At 45.3% G+C, this 14,922-nt stretch overlaps 1 protein-coding gene across 1 annotated transcript in view; it reads right to left on the bottom strand.

Moving 5' to 3' along the window:
• LOC139535510 (forkhead box protein J3-like) overlaps positions 1–14,922 on the bottom strand; it is a 56,691-nt gene that overhangs the window by 17,609 nt on the left and 24,160 nt on the right. Inside the window, exons 2-3 of the mRNA XM_071334975.1 lie at positions 6,059–6,133; positions 1,291–1,374 (exon numbers count right to left, since the gene is read on the bottom strand). Of these exons, the coding sequence (XP_071191076.1) occupies positions 1,291–1,374; positions 6,059–6,133 (159 nt within the window). The remainder of the gene's footprint in view (positions 1–1,290; positions 1,375–6,058; positions 6,134–14,922) is intronic.

A 14,922-nucleotide genomic window follows, 5' to 3' on the forward strand; every position in this document is an offset into this window, starting at 1 on the left:
TTAGTGGATCCAGCTATTTCAGCCACACCCGTTCCTGACAGGTATATATAAAACAATAATTATACAAAATAAATAATACAAATTATTATTAAAAATCGGCACACAGACATGCAATCTCCATAGACCAACATTGGCAGTAGAATGGCCTTACTGAAGAGCTCAGTGACTCAATGTGGCACCGTTGTTACATTTCTGCCCTGCTAGAGCTGCCCTGGTCAACTGTAAGTGCTGTTACTGTGAAGTAGTAGGTCCAGCCGCGAAGTGGTAGGCCACACAAGCTCAGACCTGCCGGTAAAAAAAAACCTGTCCTCGGTTGCAACACTCACTACCGAGTTCCAAACTGCGTCTGGAAGCAACGTCAGCACAATAACTGTTAGTCGGGAGCTTCATGAAATGGGTTTCCATGGCCGAGCAGCCACACACAAGCTTAAGATCACCATGCGCAATGCCAAAATTCGGCTGGAGTGGTGTCAAGCTCGCCGCCATTGCACTCTGGAGCAGTGGAAACGCATTCTCTAGAGTGATGAATCACACTTCACCATCTGGCAGTGCGACGGCTGAATCTGGCAGATGCCAGGAGAAGGCTACCTGTCTCAATGCATAGGAGGTATAATGGTCTGGGGCTGTTTTTCATGGTTCGGGCCCCTTAGTTCCAGTGAAGGGAAATTAACACAACAGCATACAATGACATTCTAGATGATTCTGTGCTTCCAACTTTGTGGCATCAGTTTGGGGAAGGCTCTTTCCTGTTTTCAGCATGACAATTCCCCATGCACAAAGCAAGGTCCATACAGAAATGGTTTGTCGAGATCAACGTGAAAGAACTTGACTGGCCTGCACTGAGCCCTTACCTCAACCCCATCTAACTCCTGTGGGATGATGGTTGTTCCACTGGATATCATAAGGTGAATGCACCAATTTGTAAGTCGCTCTGGATAAGAGCGTCTGCTAAATGACTTAAATGTAAATGTAAATTGGAACACTGACTGCAAGCCAGGCCTAATCTTCCAACATCAAAGCCCGTCCTCACTAATGCTCTTATGGCTGAATGGAAGCAAGTCCCTGCAGCAATGTTCCAACTACTAGTGGGAAGCCTTCCCAGAAGAGTGGAGGCTGTTATAGCAGCAAAGGGGGGACCAACTCTATATTAATGCCCGTGATTTTGGAAGGAGATGTTCCACGAGCAGGTGTCCACACACTTTTGGTCATGTAGTGTATGTCAATAATGGAATGTGTTAATGGAATGTGTTAAGTGAGGCTATCTACAGGTGTGTTGTCTGGAGGACTTACCCTCTCTCCGGACCGTGGCCTCTTCTTCGGCCGTGTGGGCAAGGCGTCTTCCTTTGGGTTGGTGTCGATGGCCCAGTAGGAGCCCTGTGGGGAGAGAGAGAGGGAGAGAGAGAGAGAGGACCATTGAGCACCACAGTAAAGAACAGAACAGACAAGACCTTGCCTGGCACCACAGGGATGTTAACAATGGACATGGCTTTCCATCTCAGGACAAAGAGTAAAAGCATCAGACTTTTCTTTGGTACTGCCACATTAGTGCTTTGACAAAATGCTAGCAAAACACAATCCACAAAAAAATTAAGTATAACAGTCAACCTGTGTGGGTATTAAGTGTGTACGTGGGTTTTGTTTGTAATTGGAGGGAGCCGTGTTTCGTGGTAAGGCTTCCCTTTGTCTCTGGTGCTCTTTAGTTAGAGACTGGGGCTGTTGAACTGGTAAACCCCTCCTGAAGTAGTGCTAGTGTATCCAACTGTAGCTGGCCTGCTGTCGCCAGGCGCGGGAGCAGCGCGTTGGTTTTCTGTTCATGTCTGAGCCCAGCTAATCAAGGAGAGAATAGACCTGCTGGCTCGGAGGCTGCAGCTCCACACAACGCCACCCCTTGGCTGCATTATTTATCTCTGAATTCGGCCACATTTAATTCATTTTTCAATGGCGTTCCTCCCTGAAGCCACAAGCTTCACTGCTTACAGTGGTTAAAATGAGATTCTCACCCCCAGGCCATTACAAGTTGTGATTTTAAATAATATTTTATATTACTCCTGATAAAATCATTCACAATTGTCTGGGGAAGTGAGATCAGGACCTTTAAAATGACTTCCTTAGCAGAGAGAATAATTGATATTTACAGAGAAATTGTCATTCTAGACAACAGAAGAGAAGTACTGTTGCAACAACTTGTGTCTAAAGTCATCCATACAACACGTGTCCCGTAGTAGGCCCATTTCATACTCGTCACGGTACTACTGCCATCTAAAGCACGGTCCTGTGTTTCTCTCCTAGCTTTCATTTTGAAACGCTGCAACTTTAACCTCACTGCTGCAACAATACAATGTTGAGAAAATATGTTTAAATATTTTTAAAGCTTGGGGTCAATTAGTGTTTCCCTCAGAGGGAGAATAATTCACAGTGCAAATTAACCAGAGACAAAGAAGCGGTAATAATATACAGCTGAAGTCAGAAGTTTACATACACTTAGGTTAGAGTCATTAAAACTCATTTTTCAACTACTCCACAAATTTCTTGTTAACAAACTATAGTTTTGGCAAGTCGGTTAGGACATCTACTTTGTGCATGACACAAGTAATTTTTCCAACAATTGTTTACAGACAGATTTAATTTATAATTCACTGTATCACAATTCCAGTGGGACAGAAGTTTACATACACTAAGTTGACTGTGCCTTTAACCAGCTTGGAAAATTCCAGAAAATGATGTCATGGCTTTAGAAGCTTCTGAAAGGCTAATTGACATAATTTGAGTCAATTGGAGGTGTACCTGTGGATGTATTTCAAGGCCTACCTTCAAACTCAGTGCCTCTGCTTGACATCATGGGAAAATCAAAAGAAATCAGCCAAGATCTCAGAAAAAAATAGCAGACCTCCACAAGTCCGGTTTCAAATGTTCAAATGCCTGAAGGTACCACGTTCATCTGTACAAACAATAGTACGCAAGTATAAACACCATGGGATCACGCAGCCGTCATAACGCTCAGGAAGGAGACGCGTTCTGTATCCTAGAGATGAACGTACTTGTGCAAAAACTGCAAATCAATCCTAGAACAGCAGCAAAGGACCTTGTGAAGATGCTGGAGGAAACAGGTATACAAGGATCTATAAATCGACAACCTGAAAGGCTGCTCAGCAAGGAAAAAGCCACTGCTCCAAAACCGTCAGAAAAAAGCCAGACTCCAGTTTGCAACTGCATTTGGGGACAAAGATTGTACTTTTCTGGTCTGATGAAACAAAAATAGTACTGTTTGGCCATAATGACCATCGTTATGTTTGGAGAAAAGGGGGAGGCTTGCTAGCGAAGAACACCATCCCAACCGTGAAGCACGGGGGTGGCAGCATCATGTTGTGGGGGTGCTTTGCTGAGGGAGGGACTGGTGCACTTCACAAAATAGATGGCATCATGAGGCAGGTAAATGATGTGGATCTATTGAAGCAACATCTCAAGACATCAGTCAGGAAGTTAAAGCTTGGTCGCAAATGGGTCTTCCAAATGGACAATGACCCCAAGCATACTTCCAAAGTTGTGGCAAAATGGCATAAGGACAACAAAGTCAAGGTATTGGAGTGGCCATCACAAAGCCCTGACCTCAATCCTATAGAACATTTGTGGACAGAACTGAAAAAGCATGTACGAGCAAGGAGGCCTACAAACCTGACTCAGTTACACCACCTCTGTCAGGAGGAATGGGCCAAAATTCACCCAACTTATTGTGGGAAGCTTGTGGAAGGCTACCCGAAACGTTTGACCCAAGTTAAATAAGTTAAAGGCAAGCAGCAGCATACCACTGCCAGCAGCATACCACCCTGCATACCACTGCTGGCTTGCTTCTGAAGCTAAGCAGGGTTGGTCCTGGTCAGGCCCTGGATGGGAGACCAGATGCTGCTGGAAGTGGTGCTGGAGGGCCAGTAGGAGGCACTCTCTCCTCTGGTCTAAACAAAGATCCCAATGCCCCAGGGCAGTGATTGGGGACACTGCTCTGTGTAGGGTGCAGTCTTTCGGATGGGACGTTAAACGGGTGTCCTGACTCTCTGAGGTCATTAAAGATCCCATGGCACTTATCGTAAGAGTAGGGGTGTTAACCCCAGTGTCCTGGCTAAATTTCCAATCTGGCCCTCAACCATCACGGTCACCTAATAATCCCCAGTTTACAATTGGCTCATTCATCCCCCTCCTCTCCCCTGTAACTATTCCCCAGGTCGTTGCTGCAAATGAGAACGTGTTCTCAGTCAACTTACCTGGTAAAATAACGGACAAATAAAAAAATAAAAAATAAAAATTCTGTAGCCCAATTCCATTGTTGGTATATTTGACGATGAGTCTTCACTGCAAGACGCTGAGAGTAACGGACAGAGAAACGTCTAAGGACGTCTGAAGGTGAGCTGCCTGAGCTGCGTGTTTTGATCAAAGCATCTGGTTCACTGCTAGATGTATGAGGATTTTGGGGTTAACTGTTTCAATTAGAGCTCTTGGTAGACTCAGACTCACTGCGCCGGTGGAGAGACGGGCGGCGTTTCTTTTAATTAGGCAACAAAAAAAAATCTTTAAGCACAAACCCTTGGGGAGTTTCTGCATTTCTCCACATGCCCCTCGAGACTCGACGGGGGAAGAGAAAAAAAACACCCATAAAGACTGCTTAAATAAATCACAAATACACTGCATCAGAGTGAAGCCGGCACAGCAAGAATGTCTGTCCATAATGTAAGCTACAACTGTAAGCTCTATCATCCATGTAGTCTCTACAAAATGCCATGGACATATGGTGATTCCACCAGGAGCCCTGATTACCTGTTTCTCTCAGAGGCTGGTGATTTTCCTACAGTATTGTATGTCAACCTATTTAAAAAAAAAAACTTAAATCACGGTGCTCATTTAGCAATCGTAACCGGTTAACATGTGAAATAAATAGGTCTCTGCAGTGGGAGCCGTAATGGCACTTTTACCCCCCCCCCTCACCTCCACGGTGAAGGAGTACGCCACGCATGTCATCTCGCTCTCCATCTCAGAGGTAGACACGGTGCTCTCCTATCTCATCCGACCAGCAGTGCTCATATTCCTGCCACATTACAATACTGATGGAACCTATCTAGAGGCTAGCACTTCTTTGAAGTTTTCTTCGGGGGGGGGAGGGGGAGTGAGAAATTCCAAATTAAGTTGGCCATGCATTTGGAATGGGATCCACACAGCAATAGATTATTTTGTATTTAGTGCAGCTCCCAGGAGTGTCAATATCAGAGGATTACAGCAAAACATGAAATTAGCATTCAGTCCCCAACCTCTACAGTACATAGCTTGGCGTAGCTCTTCAAGCCACTGTGTGCCTGTTCGCCAGATAAAAAAAATCTTACATATGGTTAGACCAATTCACATAACCAGGATACACTAAATATAGGCCCACATGGTCCAACCACGTGAGAAACAAAGCGCAGTGAGAGATACTAGTAAGACAAGTGACAGGGCAAGAGATGGGAGCGATTGTGTGGTAAAACAGGCTGGTATGGGAGCTGGTCATGTCATAGCAGCAGTCCCTGCCGGCCTGAGGGGGCAGGAGAGGCAGGTGCTGTATGTGTCAGTGTGGCCTCCCTCTCCTCTCACCCTAAGTGCTGAGCTGAGGGCTTTTCTCCTCATAACCCAGCCCGAGAAGCAGTTTTGGGGCGTTACTCAAAATGCACTGACTACAGCCTTATTTTGGACTATTCCCACAAGGACAATGACTTATTACCACATCTTCGTACTTAGTCTGCCCTGCAGGTCTAAAAAAAAAAAAAAACACGGTCTTTACATTTGCCATGCAATTTTGTGGGGGTGGAACGTTCATAATAGATTACGAGCATGCCATGCATTTCCAGACTGTCAGAGCACTGGCAGGCGTTCACAGCGAACATGTTCCTCATGCAGATAGCATTAGATCATATTGGAGGACTACTTGCAAAGAGTGAGTCTAGACTAGTAGGTCTGTCTGTGGACACCAGCCGGTTATTTCCGCTACGTTTACAGTCATCTCTGTATGTTGGGTTTGAATGAAACACGGTTGTCTTACCTTTCCTGGGTCGTCTTTGGAGCGAGGCACTTTGAGAAAACACTTGTTCAATGACAGATTGTGCCGTATTGAGTTCTGTAGAGAGAGAGAGAGAGAAATATGGGGTTAGAAATAAAATTAAAAAAAATCACATTACAAGGGAAGAGGTCGTGTGTCTTTGAGCAGAGATCATGTCATAGCCACAGAGGCTGTGCCATTGTGATAAAGACAGAACAGGAACCTTGGTAGCATGGTAAACGTCATCCTTTGGTGTTAAGTCCCATTTCCTGTCAAGATACACTTGTTTTAAAATGACACCTTGGAGGAAATAAACTGCTATATCTGTGACTAGATGTCAGTCTACACACTGATTGTCACTGGACCAGGCCAAAGCTACCAGGAAGACATAGGGCCTAAACTACCCGGTAACAGCAGACTGGCTTCTTCTACTTCTCAAATTACATGGGCGCCAACAATCAAAGCTCATCTTGAATTAAGAGACACGCATCCCAAATGAATCCCTCACTGGGACGATGCCTGATATTAATTAATGCTACACAAGTCTCCTGGGGGGGGATAAATTATGTAGATCATTCTGCAACTTAACTCATTATGGTGTTAGCTATTCCTCACCCACAGAGGCTGATATATCTGCCTGTTCGGGGGCTCGAAGCAGCCATGATGATCCAAGATGGCGTAGCAGTCAGACGTGTGTTTGTCTTGTCCCGTCTTGTCCCGCGTAAATAGTCCTCGTATTTTTTGTATATATTTTAATTTCACTTTCCATTTAGGAACTGAATATACATTCCGCCTCACCCAATGTGGTACGGATCTGCTATTTTTTTTTTTATACTTTAGAACTGTAACCCCAATCAGAAGCTAGCCAGATAACTAGCTACTAGCTAGTAGTCAGTTAGCCACTGCTGCGGTCTTCACCCTTAACTCGGACACCAGCCAGCTTCAGCTCGGGCCAATACCTGCCAGTCTGCAAGCGCGATATCAACCCAGAGCATATAGGACTGCTTTTTCTCTACCACATCACCGGATTTTTTTCTACTTCATCACCGGATTTCAGCCGCAGGCTCTGGACATTTGCACCTTGATTTCGCAGCTAGCTAGCTGCAAACCGTGTGACTATTGGCTTACGTCGATCCCGGAGCAAACTTAAATTATTCCGGAGCTAGCCAGCTGAGGAGTTCCATCAGCCATTCCTGGGCTACAGTCACCTATCCGGACCCGTTTTTTTTTTTTTTTTGCTGCAGATACGGAGCCCCACCGGGCCTTCACGACTGACTGCCGACGTTATCTGCCCGAGGGAGTTATCCAACTGGCACCTCCGTCGCGACGTTACCTGAACGCTCATCTGGGGCCCGCTAATCGTTAGCTGTCTTATCGGCTGCTATCTGAATAAGTATATCGGACAATTTTTTTCTTGGGTCACTATATCTATTTTGCCAATTGGATTGATCCCCTCTTCCACACGGAACCCCACTAATCTACCGACGGAAACGCACGAGGTGTCTAAAAAATAGACCTCCATCCTATGCTATCTTGCTACCGATAGCCATCTACCCGGCCAGCTGTCTGGATCGCCGTGACCCCAACCAACCTCTACTCACTGGACCCTTATTGATCACTCGATTAAGCATGCATCTCCTTAATGTAAATATGCCTTGTCTATTGCTGTTCTGGGTAGTGTTTACTGGGTTATTTCACTGTAAAGCCTCTAGCCCTGCTCACTATACCATATCCAACCTTTCAGTTCCACCACCCACATATGCGATGACATCACCTGGTTTCAATGATGTTTCTAGAGACAATATCTATCTCATCATCACTCAATACCTAGGTTTACCTCCACTGTATTCACATCCTACCATACCTTTGTCTGTACATTATTCCTTGAAGCTATTTTATCGCCCCCAGAAACGTCCTTTTACTCTCTGTTCTAGACGACCAATTCTCATAGCTTTTAGCCGTACCCTTATCCTACTCCTCCTCTGTTCCTCTGGTGATGTAGAGGTGAATCCAGGCCCTGCAGTACCTAGCTCCACTCCTATTCCCCAGGCGCTCTCTTTTGATGACTTCTGTAACCGTAATAGCCTTGGTTTCATGCATGTTAACATTAGAAGCCTCCTCCCTAAGTTTGTTTTGTTCACTGCTTTAGCACACTCTGCCAACCCGGATGTTTTAGCCGTGTCTGAATCCTGGCTTAGAAAGACCACCAAAAATTCTGACATTTTCATCCCCAACTACAAGATTTTCAGACAAGATAGAACGGCCGAAGGGGGCGGTGTTGCAATCTACTGCAAGGATTGCCTGCAGAGTTCTGTTTTACTATCCAGGTCTGTTCCCAAACAATTTGAACTTCTACTTTTAAAAATCCACCTCTCTAAAAACAAGTCTCACCGTTGCCGCCTGCTATAGACCACCCTCTGCCCCCAGCTGTGCTCTGGACACCATATGTGAACTGATTGCCCCCCATCTATCTTCAGAGCTCGTGCTGCTAGGCGACCTAAATTGGAACATGCTTAACACCCCAGCCATCCTACAATCTAAGCTTGATGCCCTCAATCTCATACAAATTATCAATGAACCTACCAGGTACCACCCCAATTCCGTAAACACTGGTACCCTCATAGATATCACCCTAACCAACTTGCCCTCCAAATACACCTCTGCTGTTTTCAACCAAGATCTCAGCGATCACTGCCTCATTGCCTGCATCCGTAATGGGTCAGCGGTCAAACGACCACCCCTCATCACTATCAAACGCTCCCTAAAACACTTCAGCGAGCAGGCCTTTCTAATCGACCTGGCCGAGGTATCCTGGAAGGATATTGATCTCATCCCGTCAGTAGAGGATGCCTGGATATTTTTTTTAAATGCCTTCCTCACCATCTTGAATAAGCATGCCCCATTCAAGAAATTTAGAACCAGGAACAGATATATCCCTTGGTTCTCTCCTGACCTGACTGCCCTTAACCAAAAGAAAAACATCCTATGGCGTTCTGCATTAGCATCGAACTGCCCCCGTGATATGCAACTTTTCAGGGAAGCTAGAAACCAATATACACAGGCAGTTTGAAAAAGCTAGCCTTGGCTTTTCTAGCAGAAATTTGCTTCCTGCAACACAAATTCAAAAAAGTTCTGGGACACTGTAAAGTCCATGGAGAATAAGAACACCTCCTCCCAGCTTCCAACTGCACTGAAGATAGGAAACACTGTCACCACCGACAAATCCACTATAATTGAGAATTTCAATAAGCATTTTTCTACGGCTGGCCATGCTTTCCACCTGGCTACCCCTACCCCAGTCAACAGCACTGCCCTCCCCTCTGCTACTCGCCCAAGCCTTCCCCATTTCTCTTTCTCCCAAATACAGTCAGCTGATGTTCTGAAAGAGCGGCAAAATCTGGACCCTTACAAATCAGCCGGGCTAGATAATCTGGACCCTTTCTTTCTAAAACTATCTGCTGAAATTGTTGCCACCCCTATTACTAGCCTTTTCAACCTCTCTTTCGTGTCGTCTGAGATTCCCAAAGATTGGAAAGCAGCTGCGGTTATCCCCCTCTTCAAAGGGGGGGACACTCTTGACCCTAACAGCTACAGACCTATATCTATCCTACCTTGCCTTTCTAAGGTCTTCGAAAGCCAAGTCAACAAACAGATTACCGACCATTTCGAATCCCACCATACCTTCTCCGCTATGCAATCTGGTTTCAGAGCTGGTCATGGGTGCACCTCAGCCACGCTCAAGGTCATAAACGATATCTTAACCGCCATCGATAGGAAACAGTACTGTGCAGCCGTATTCATTGACCTGGCCAAGGCTTTTGACTCTGTCAATCACCACATCCTCATCGGCAGACTCGACAGCCTTGGTTTCACTAATGATTGCCTCGCCTGGTTCACCAACTACTTCTCTGATCGAGTTCAGTGTGTCAAATCGGAGGGTCTGTTGTCCGGGCCTCTGGCAGTCTCTATGGGGGTGCCACAGGGTTCTATTCTCGGGCCAACTCTCTTCTCTGTATACATCAATGATGTCGCTCTTGCTGCTGGTGATTCTCTGATCCACCTCTACGCAGACGACACTATTTTGTATACTTCTGGCCCTTCTTTTGACACTGTGTTAACAACCCTCCAGGCGAGCTTCAATGCCGTACAGCTCTCCTTCCGTGGCCTCCAATTGCTCTTAAATACAAGTAAAACTAAATGCATGCTCTTCAACCGATCGCTGCCTGCACCTGCCCGCCTGTCCAACATCACTACTCTGGACGGCTCTGACTTAGAATATGTGGACAACTACAAATACCTAGGTGTCTGGTTAGACTGTAAACTATCCTTCCAGACTCACATCAAACATCTCCAATCCAAAGTTAAATCTAGAATTGGCTTCCTATTCCGCAACAAAGCATCCTTCACTCATGCTGCCAAACATACCCTTGTAAAACTGACCATCCTACCAATCCTCGACTTCGGTGATGTCATTTACAAAATAGCCTCCAAAACCCTACTCAATAAATTGGATGCAGTCTATCACAGTGCCATCCGTTTTGTCACCAAAGCCCCATATACTACCCACCACTGCGATCTCGTTGGCTGGCCCTCGCTTCATACTCGTCGCCAAACCCACTGGCTCCAGGTCATCTACAAGACCCTGCTAGGTAAAGTCCCCCCTTATCTCAGCTCGCTGGTCACCATAGCAGCACCTACCTGTAGCACGCGCTCCAGCAGGTATATCTCTCTGGTCACCCCCAAAACCAATTCTTCCTTTGGCCGCCTCTCCTTCCACTTCTCTGCTGCCAATGACTGGAACGAACTACAAAAATCTCTGAAACACTTATCTCCCTCACTAGCTTTAAGCACCAGCTGTCAGAGCAGCTCATAGATTACTGCACCTGTACATAGCCCATCTATAATTTAGCCCAAACAACTACCTCTTTACCTACTGTATTTATTTATTTATTTTGCTCCTTTGCACCCCATTATTTCTATCTCTACTTTACACTTTCTTCCACTGCAAACCAACCATTCCAGTGTTTTTTTTACTTGCTATATTGTATTTACTTCGCCACCATGGCCTTTTTTATATATATATTTTATATATTTTGTTTGCCTTCACCTCCCTTATCTCACCTCACTTGCTCACATTGTATATAGACTTATTTTTCACTGTATTATTGACTGTATGTTTGTTTTACTCCATGTGTAACTATGTGTTGTTGTATGTGTCGAACTGCTTTGCTTTATCTTGGCCAGGTCGCAATTGTAAATGAGAACGTGTTCTCAATTTGCCTACCTGGTTAAATAAAGGTGAAATAAATAAAATAAATAAAAATGATGGCTGTAGAGTGGAGTGGTGCTCCTGGTTAAGTAACAGTTAGGGTGGAGCCGGCCAGCCTCCTGGAATCAGCTGGAGCTGGGCCAGCCATAGGCTTAATGGACTAGCCGAATGCACACATCTCCACACCATTTTAGTATTGACAGATGTCTGAGGATCTCAAAGGTTTTTAGTGCAGCCGAGTCAGACGGTCGTTGGGCAGATGTGAGATGTGTACAGCCCAAAGCCGATAAGATGGCGCTGATTGTAACATCAGTATAGAGAAATACACCTCAGGAAGAGAGGATAACGGCAGTCTCGTTATCGAGCTGTCAATCTCCAGTGGTAAAATCCCCTGAAATGCTAATGGTAAAATCCAATACACCAAAACTTGCACAACTTAATGCATCAAAACGTGGCAGGACCGTTACAGCAGGGCAGATTGTGTTCATTATAGAAAAATTTAATATATATAAAAAACAAAAACAATAACGAGGCTAATCAAAACCCAAAATCTGTGGCACCGTCTGATAGCATCGGTGCTATATCTTCCAGTCTAGGGTGGGACTGGAGTAGAGGTCGACCGATTATGATTTTTCAACGCCGATACAGATTATTGGACGACCAAAAAAAGCCGATACTGATTAAAATCGGCAATTTTTTTAAAAATGTATTTGTAATAATGACAATTACAACAATACTGAATGAACAATTATTATAACTTAATATAATACATCAATAAAATCAATTTAGCCTGAAATAAATAATGAAACATGTTCAATTTGGTTTAAACAATGCAAAAACAAAGTGTTGGAGAAGAAAGTAAAAGTTCAATATGTGCCATGTAAGAAAGCTAACGTTTAAGTTCCTTGCTCAGAACATGAGAACATATGAAAGCTGGTGGTTCCTTTTAACATGAGTCTTCAATATTCCCAGGTAAGAAGTTTTAGGTTGTAGTTATAGGAATTATAGGACTATTTCTCTCTATACTATTTGTATTTCATATATGAAAATAAGAATGTGTTCTTAACTGACTTGCCTAGTTAAATAAAGGTGTATTTAAAAAAATATATACATTTAAAATAAATAAATAAAATCGGCCAAATCTGTGTCCAAAAACACAGATCTCCGATTGTTATGAAAACTTGAAATGGGCCCTAATTAAAATCGGCCATTCCGATGAATCGGTCGACCTCTATACTGGAGTGTATCAGTCAGTGTCCGTGGTTGATGGAGAAATGGTCCAGTCAGAGGGCAAGCCTGCCTGCTCTACAGGGAATCTGTTGGAACAGCCGTTCAGTCAGGCCTGGCAGGGCTTCCTCACAGACTGCACTAAATCAGTAGGATGGTCTCTATCCAGTCTGTCCGCCAGTCTTAGCCTACACGCCTCCTGCATTAGGGCAGGGGTTCTCCAAACGTTTTCACTCAGGCCCCCCTTCCAGCATTGGGGAGCATTCAATATTTCCATGGCCCAGCCCCACAGTTTGGGAACCACTGCATTAGGTGATATGACCACATGTCAAGTGGGGACACTCAGCTGTGTCTGACAGCATGCATGAGGATAAATCTGTATAGACATACAGTAGACTATACAGAATATTCATAGCCTACATTCAGGTCCAGGAACAAAAAGGTGTGATGCATGCCATCAGTTTGGAAAACATTAAGGCGGCCATTAGGCCCCTAGGAAGACAAAAGAGAGAGAAAGGAGACCGAGTGTAATGCTGACCTTACAATGTCTTACAAGCGTAAGCACTTAAGACCGAAGTAAAACCCATCCACCGTCCAGACTCAGGCGGCGAGGAGCAGGAGGGCAAGTCGTGCACTTGATACCACGAGGTGAGAAGGGCAAGTAGCGCTCAGCCTCACACGCGGAGAGATGTTGCTCAGTCACCATTTAGTGCCTTCTTGCAGATAGAAAACATTGATACGGTCATCCAGTCTGACCCAGCCTAGAGTACTGCCAGTGCATTAACAGGTTGACTTTTTAAATTAACTCTTCTCTCCGACCGGCTCTGTGCTCCAGCGACACACTGTATTCTATCAAACACGCTCCCTTCTCTAAGCTTACAAGTCACTGGTGTGAAACTAACAGGCTGGGGGTCAATCGTAGGAGAAAGGGTGAAATGGAGTGGATAGAAGCGTTTAACACATTACGACCGCAGCGTCTCGCAGAGAAACGTCATGAGAGCCACTTCTGCTTCATTTGAGAGACCCTAGCATCCTTGCAGGGAGGCAGAGCACAAGCCGTCAATAAGATGACAAAGCGCTGGTGAGAATCCTCCCAATTAAAGCCACTTAGCTTTTCCAAAATAAACACTTTATGGCTATACTATAATTAGCCTTAGCATCTCCAGCATGCAGAGCATCATACTGGCACACAATGAGGACGGAGCAGCCAGATCAGTAACCCACAGTGTGGTCAGAAGTACACGGAGTAGAAGGATTTATTGCGTTAAGGCAGTATTGCAGGGGTCCATCCAAAGTACTGCCCAGCACGTACAGCACCTGCAACCCCCCCAGTGCAGCTCACGCCCAGCCGGTGTGCGTCTCCCACTGTCGCCTCTCACACACACACACACACCGTCTCAAAACTAACGTGGTGATCTAACGCCAGGACAGCACCGTCCCTGCCCCGTAACACACTCACCACCACCCTCTCGACGCCCCTGCGGCTCAGCAGAAGGGTAGCCAGGGGAAAGTAGGTCACGTTGACGACCTCGCGTCGCGTGTCAACCGTTCAGTGAGCCAAAGGGACAGGCCGTGTCACTACCCTGCTCCTCACAGGGAGGGAAGGAGCGGGGGTCAGTACACCCTGCCGAGACCCAGCGGTCCGCAGCCTCACCGGGATGCAACTGCAACGCAGGGAGGTGGAGTTCTCTCACACAGAGAGAACCCGTGGAGAAAAGAGGACTCTCCACAGGTCTAACGCAGTCCTTCTCTGCTGCTGCGCCTCTACCGTCAATACACGTCTTATTGACAGGCATGCCAACACATGGCATTTCTCACTCATGTAAAAGTTGAATATTTACTTGTAAGCCCATTAAAAAAAAAAAAGAAGCAAATGTTAGTAAGGGAAGGCCCAGATGAGCTCTTTAAAAGTTTAAACTCCAAATGGGGCAGCGCTTAAATGCCTTCAGATTTGCAGCAGTGTGTGATCAATGTGTTTTCCCATAACTGTGCAGTGCCAGAATTGGAAACCATTATATTGCATAACCCAGAAGTGTTGTACTGGAGTTGCACCGTTTCTTATGACACTGTTCCCCAATAATAACACTAACAACGTACCCACAAGTTCACTTTACATTCCCAACATCTCTTCTCAACATTAACAATTAAAGACAGACAGCACCACAAGGCTTTTAAGAGCATCTTAAACACGCATGTAAGAAATAAATAAAAAAGAGAATACAGGCCTGTGCAGTCAAAAGCAAATAGTACAAGGATAGCATGACCTTTAAATGACCTGTGGGAAAAACTCCATGTGAATGACTGAGGCAGACAAAAAGAGTTAAGCCACTGAGGTGCATACATCAGATCTAGTCTTGTTATACAGAAAGGG

This window comes from Salvelinus alpinus, chromosome 12, assembly GCF_045679555.1.
Source record: "Salvelinus alpinus chromosome 12, SLU_Salpinus.1, whole genome shotgun sequence".
NCBI lineage: Eukaryota > Metazoa > Chordata > Actinopteri > Salmoniformes > Salmonidae > Salvelinus > Salvelinus alpinus.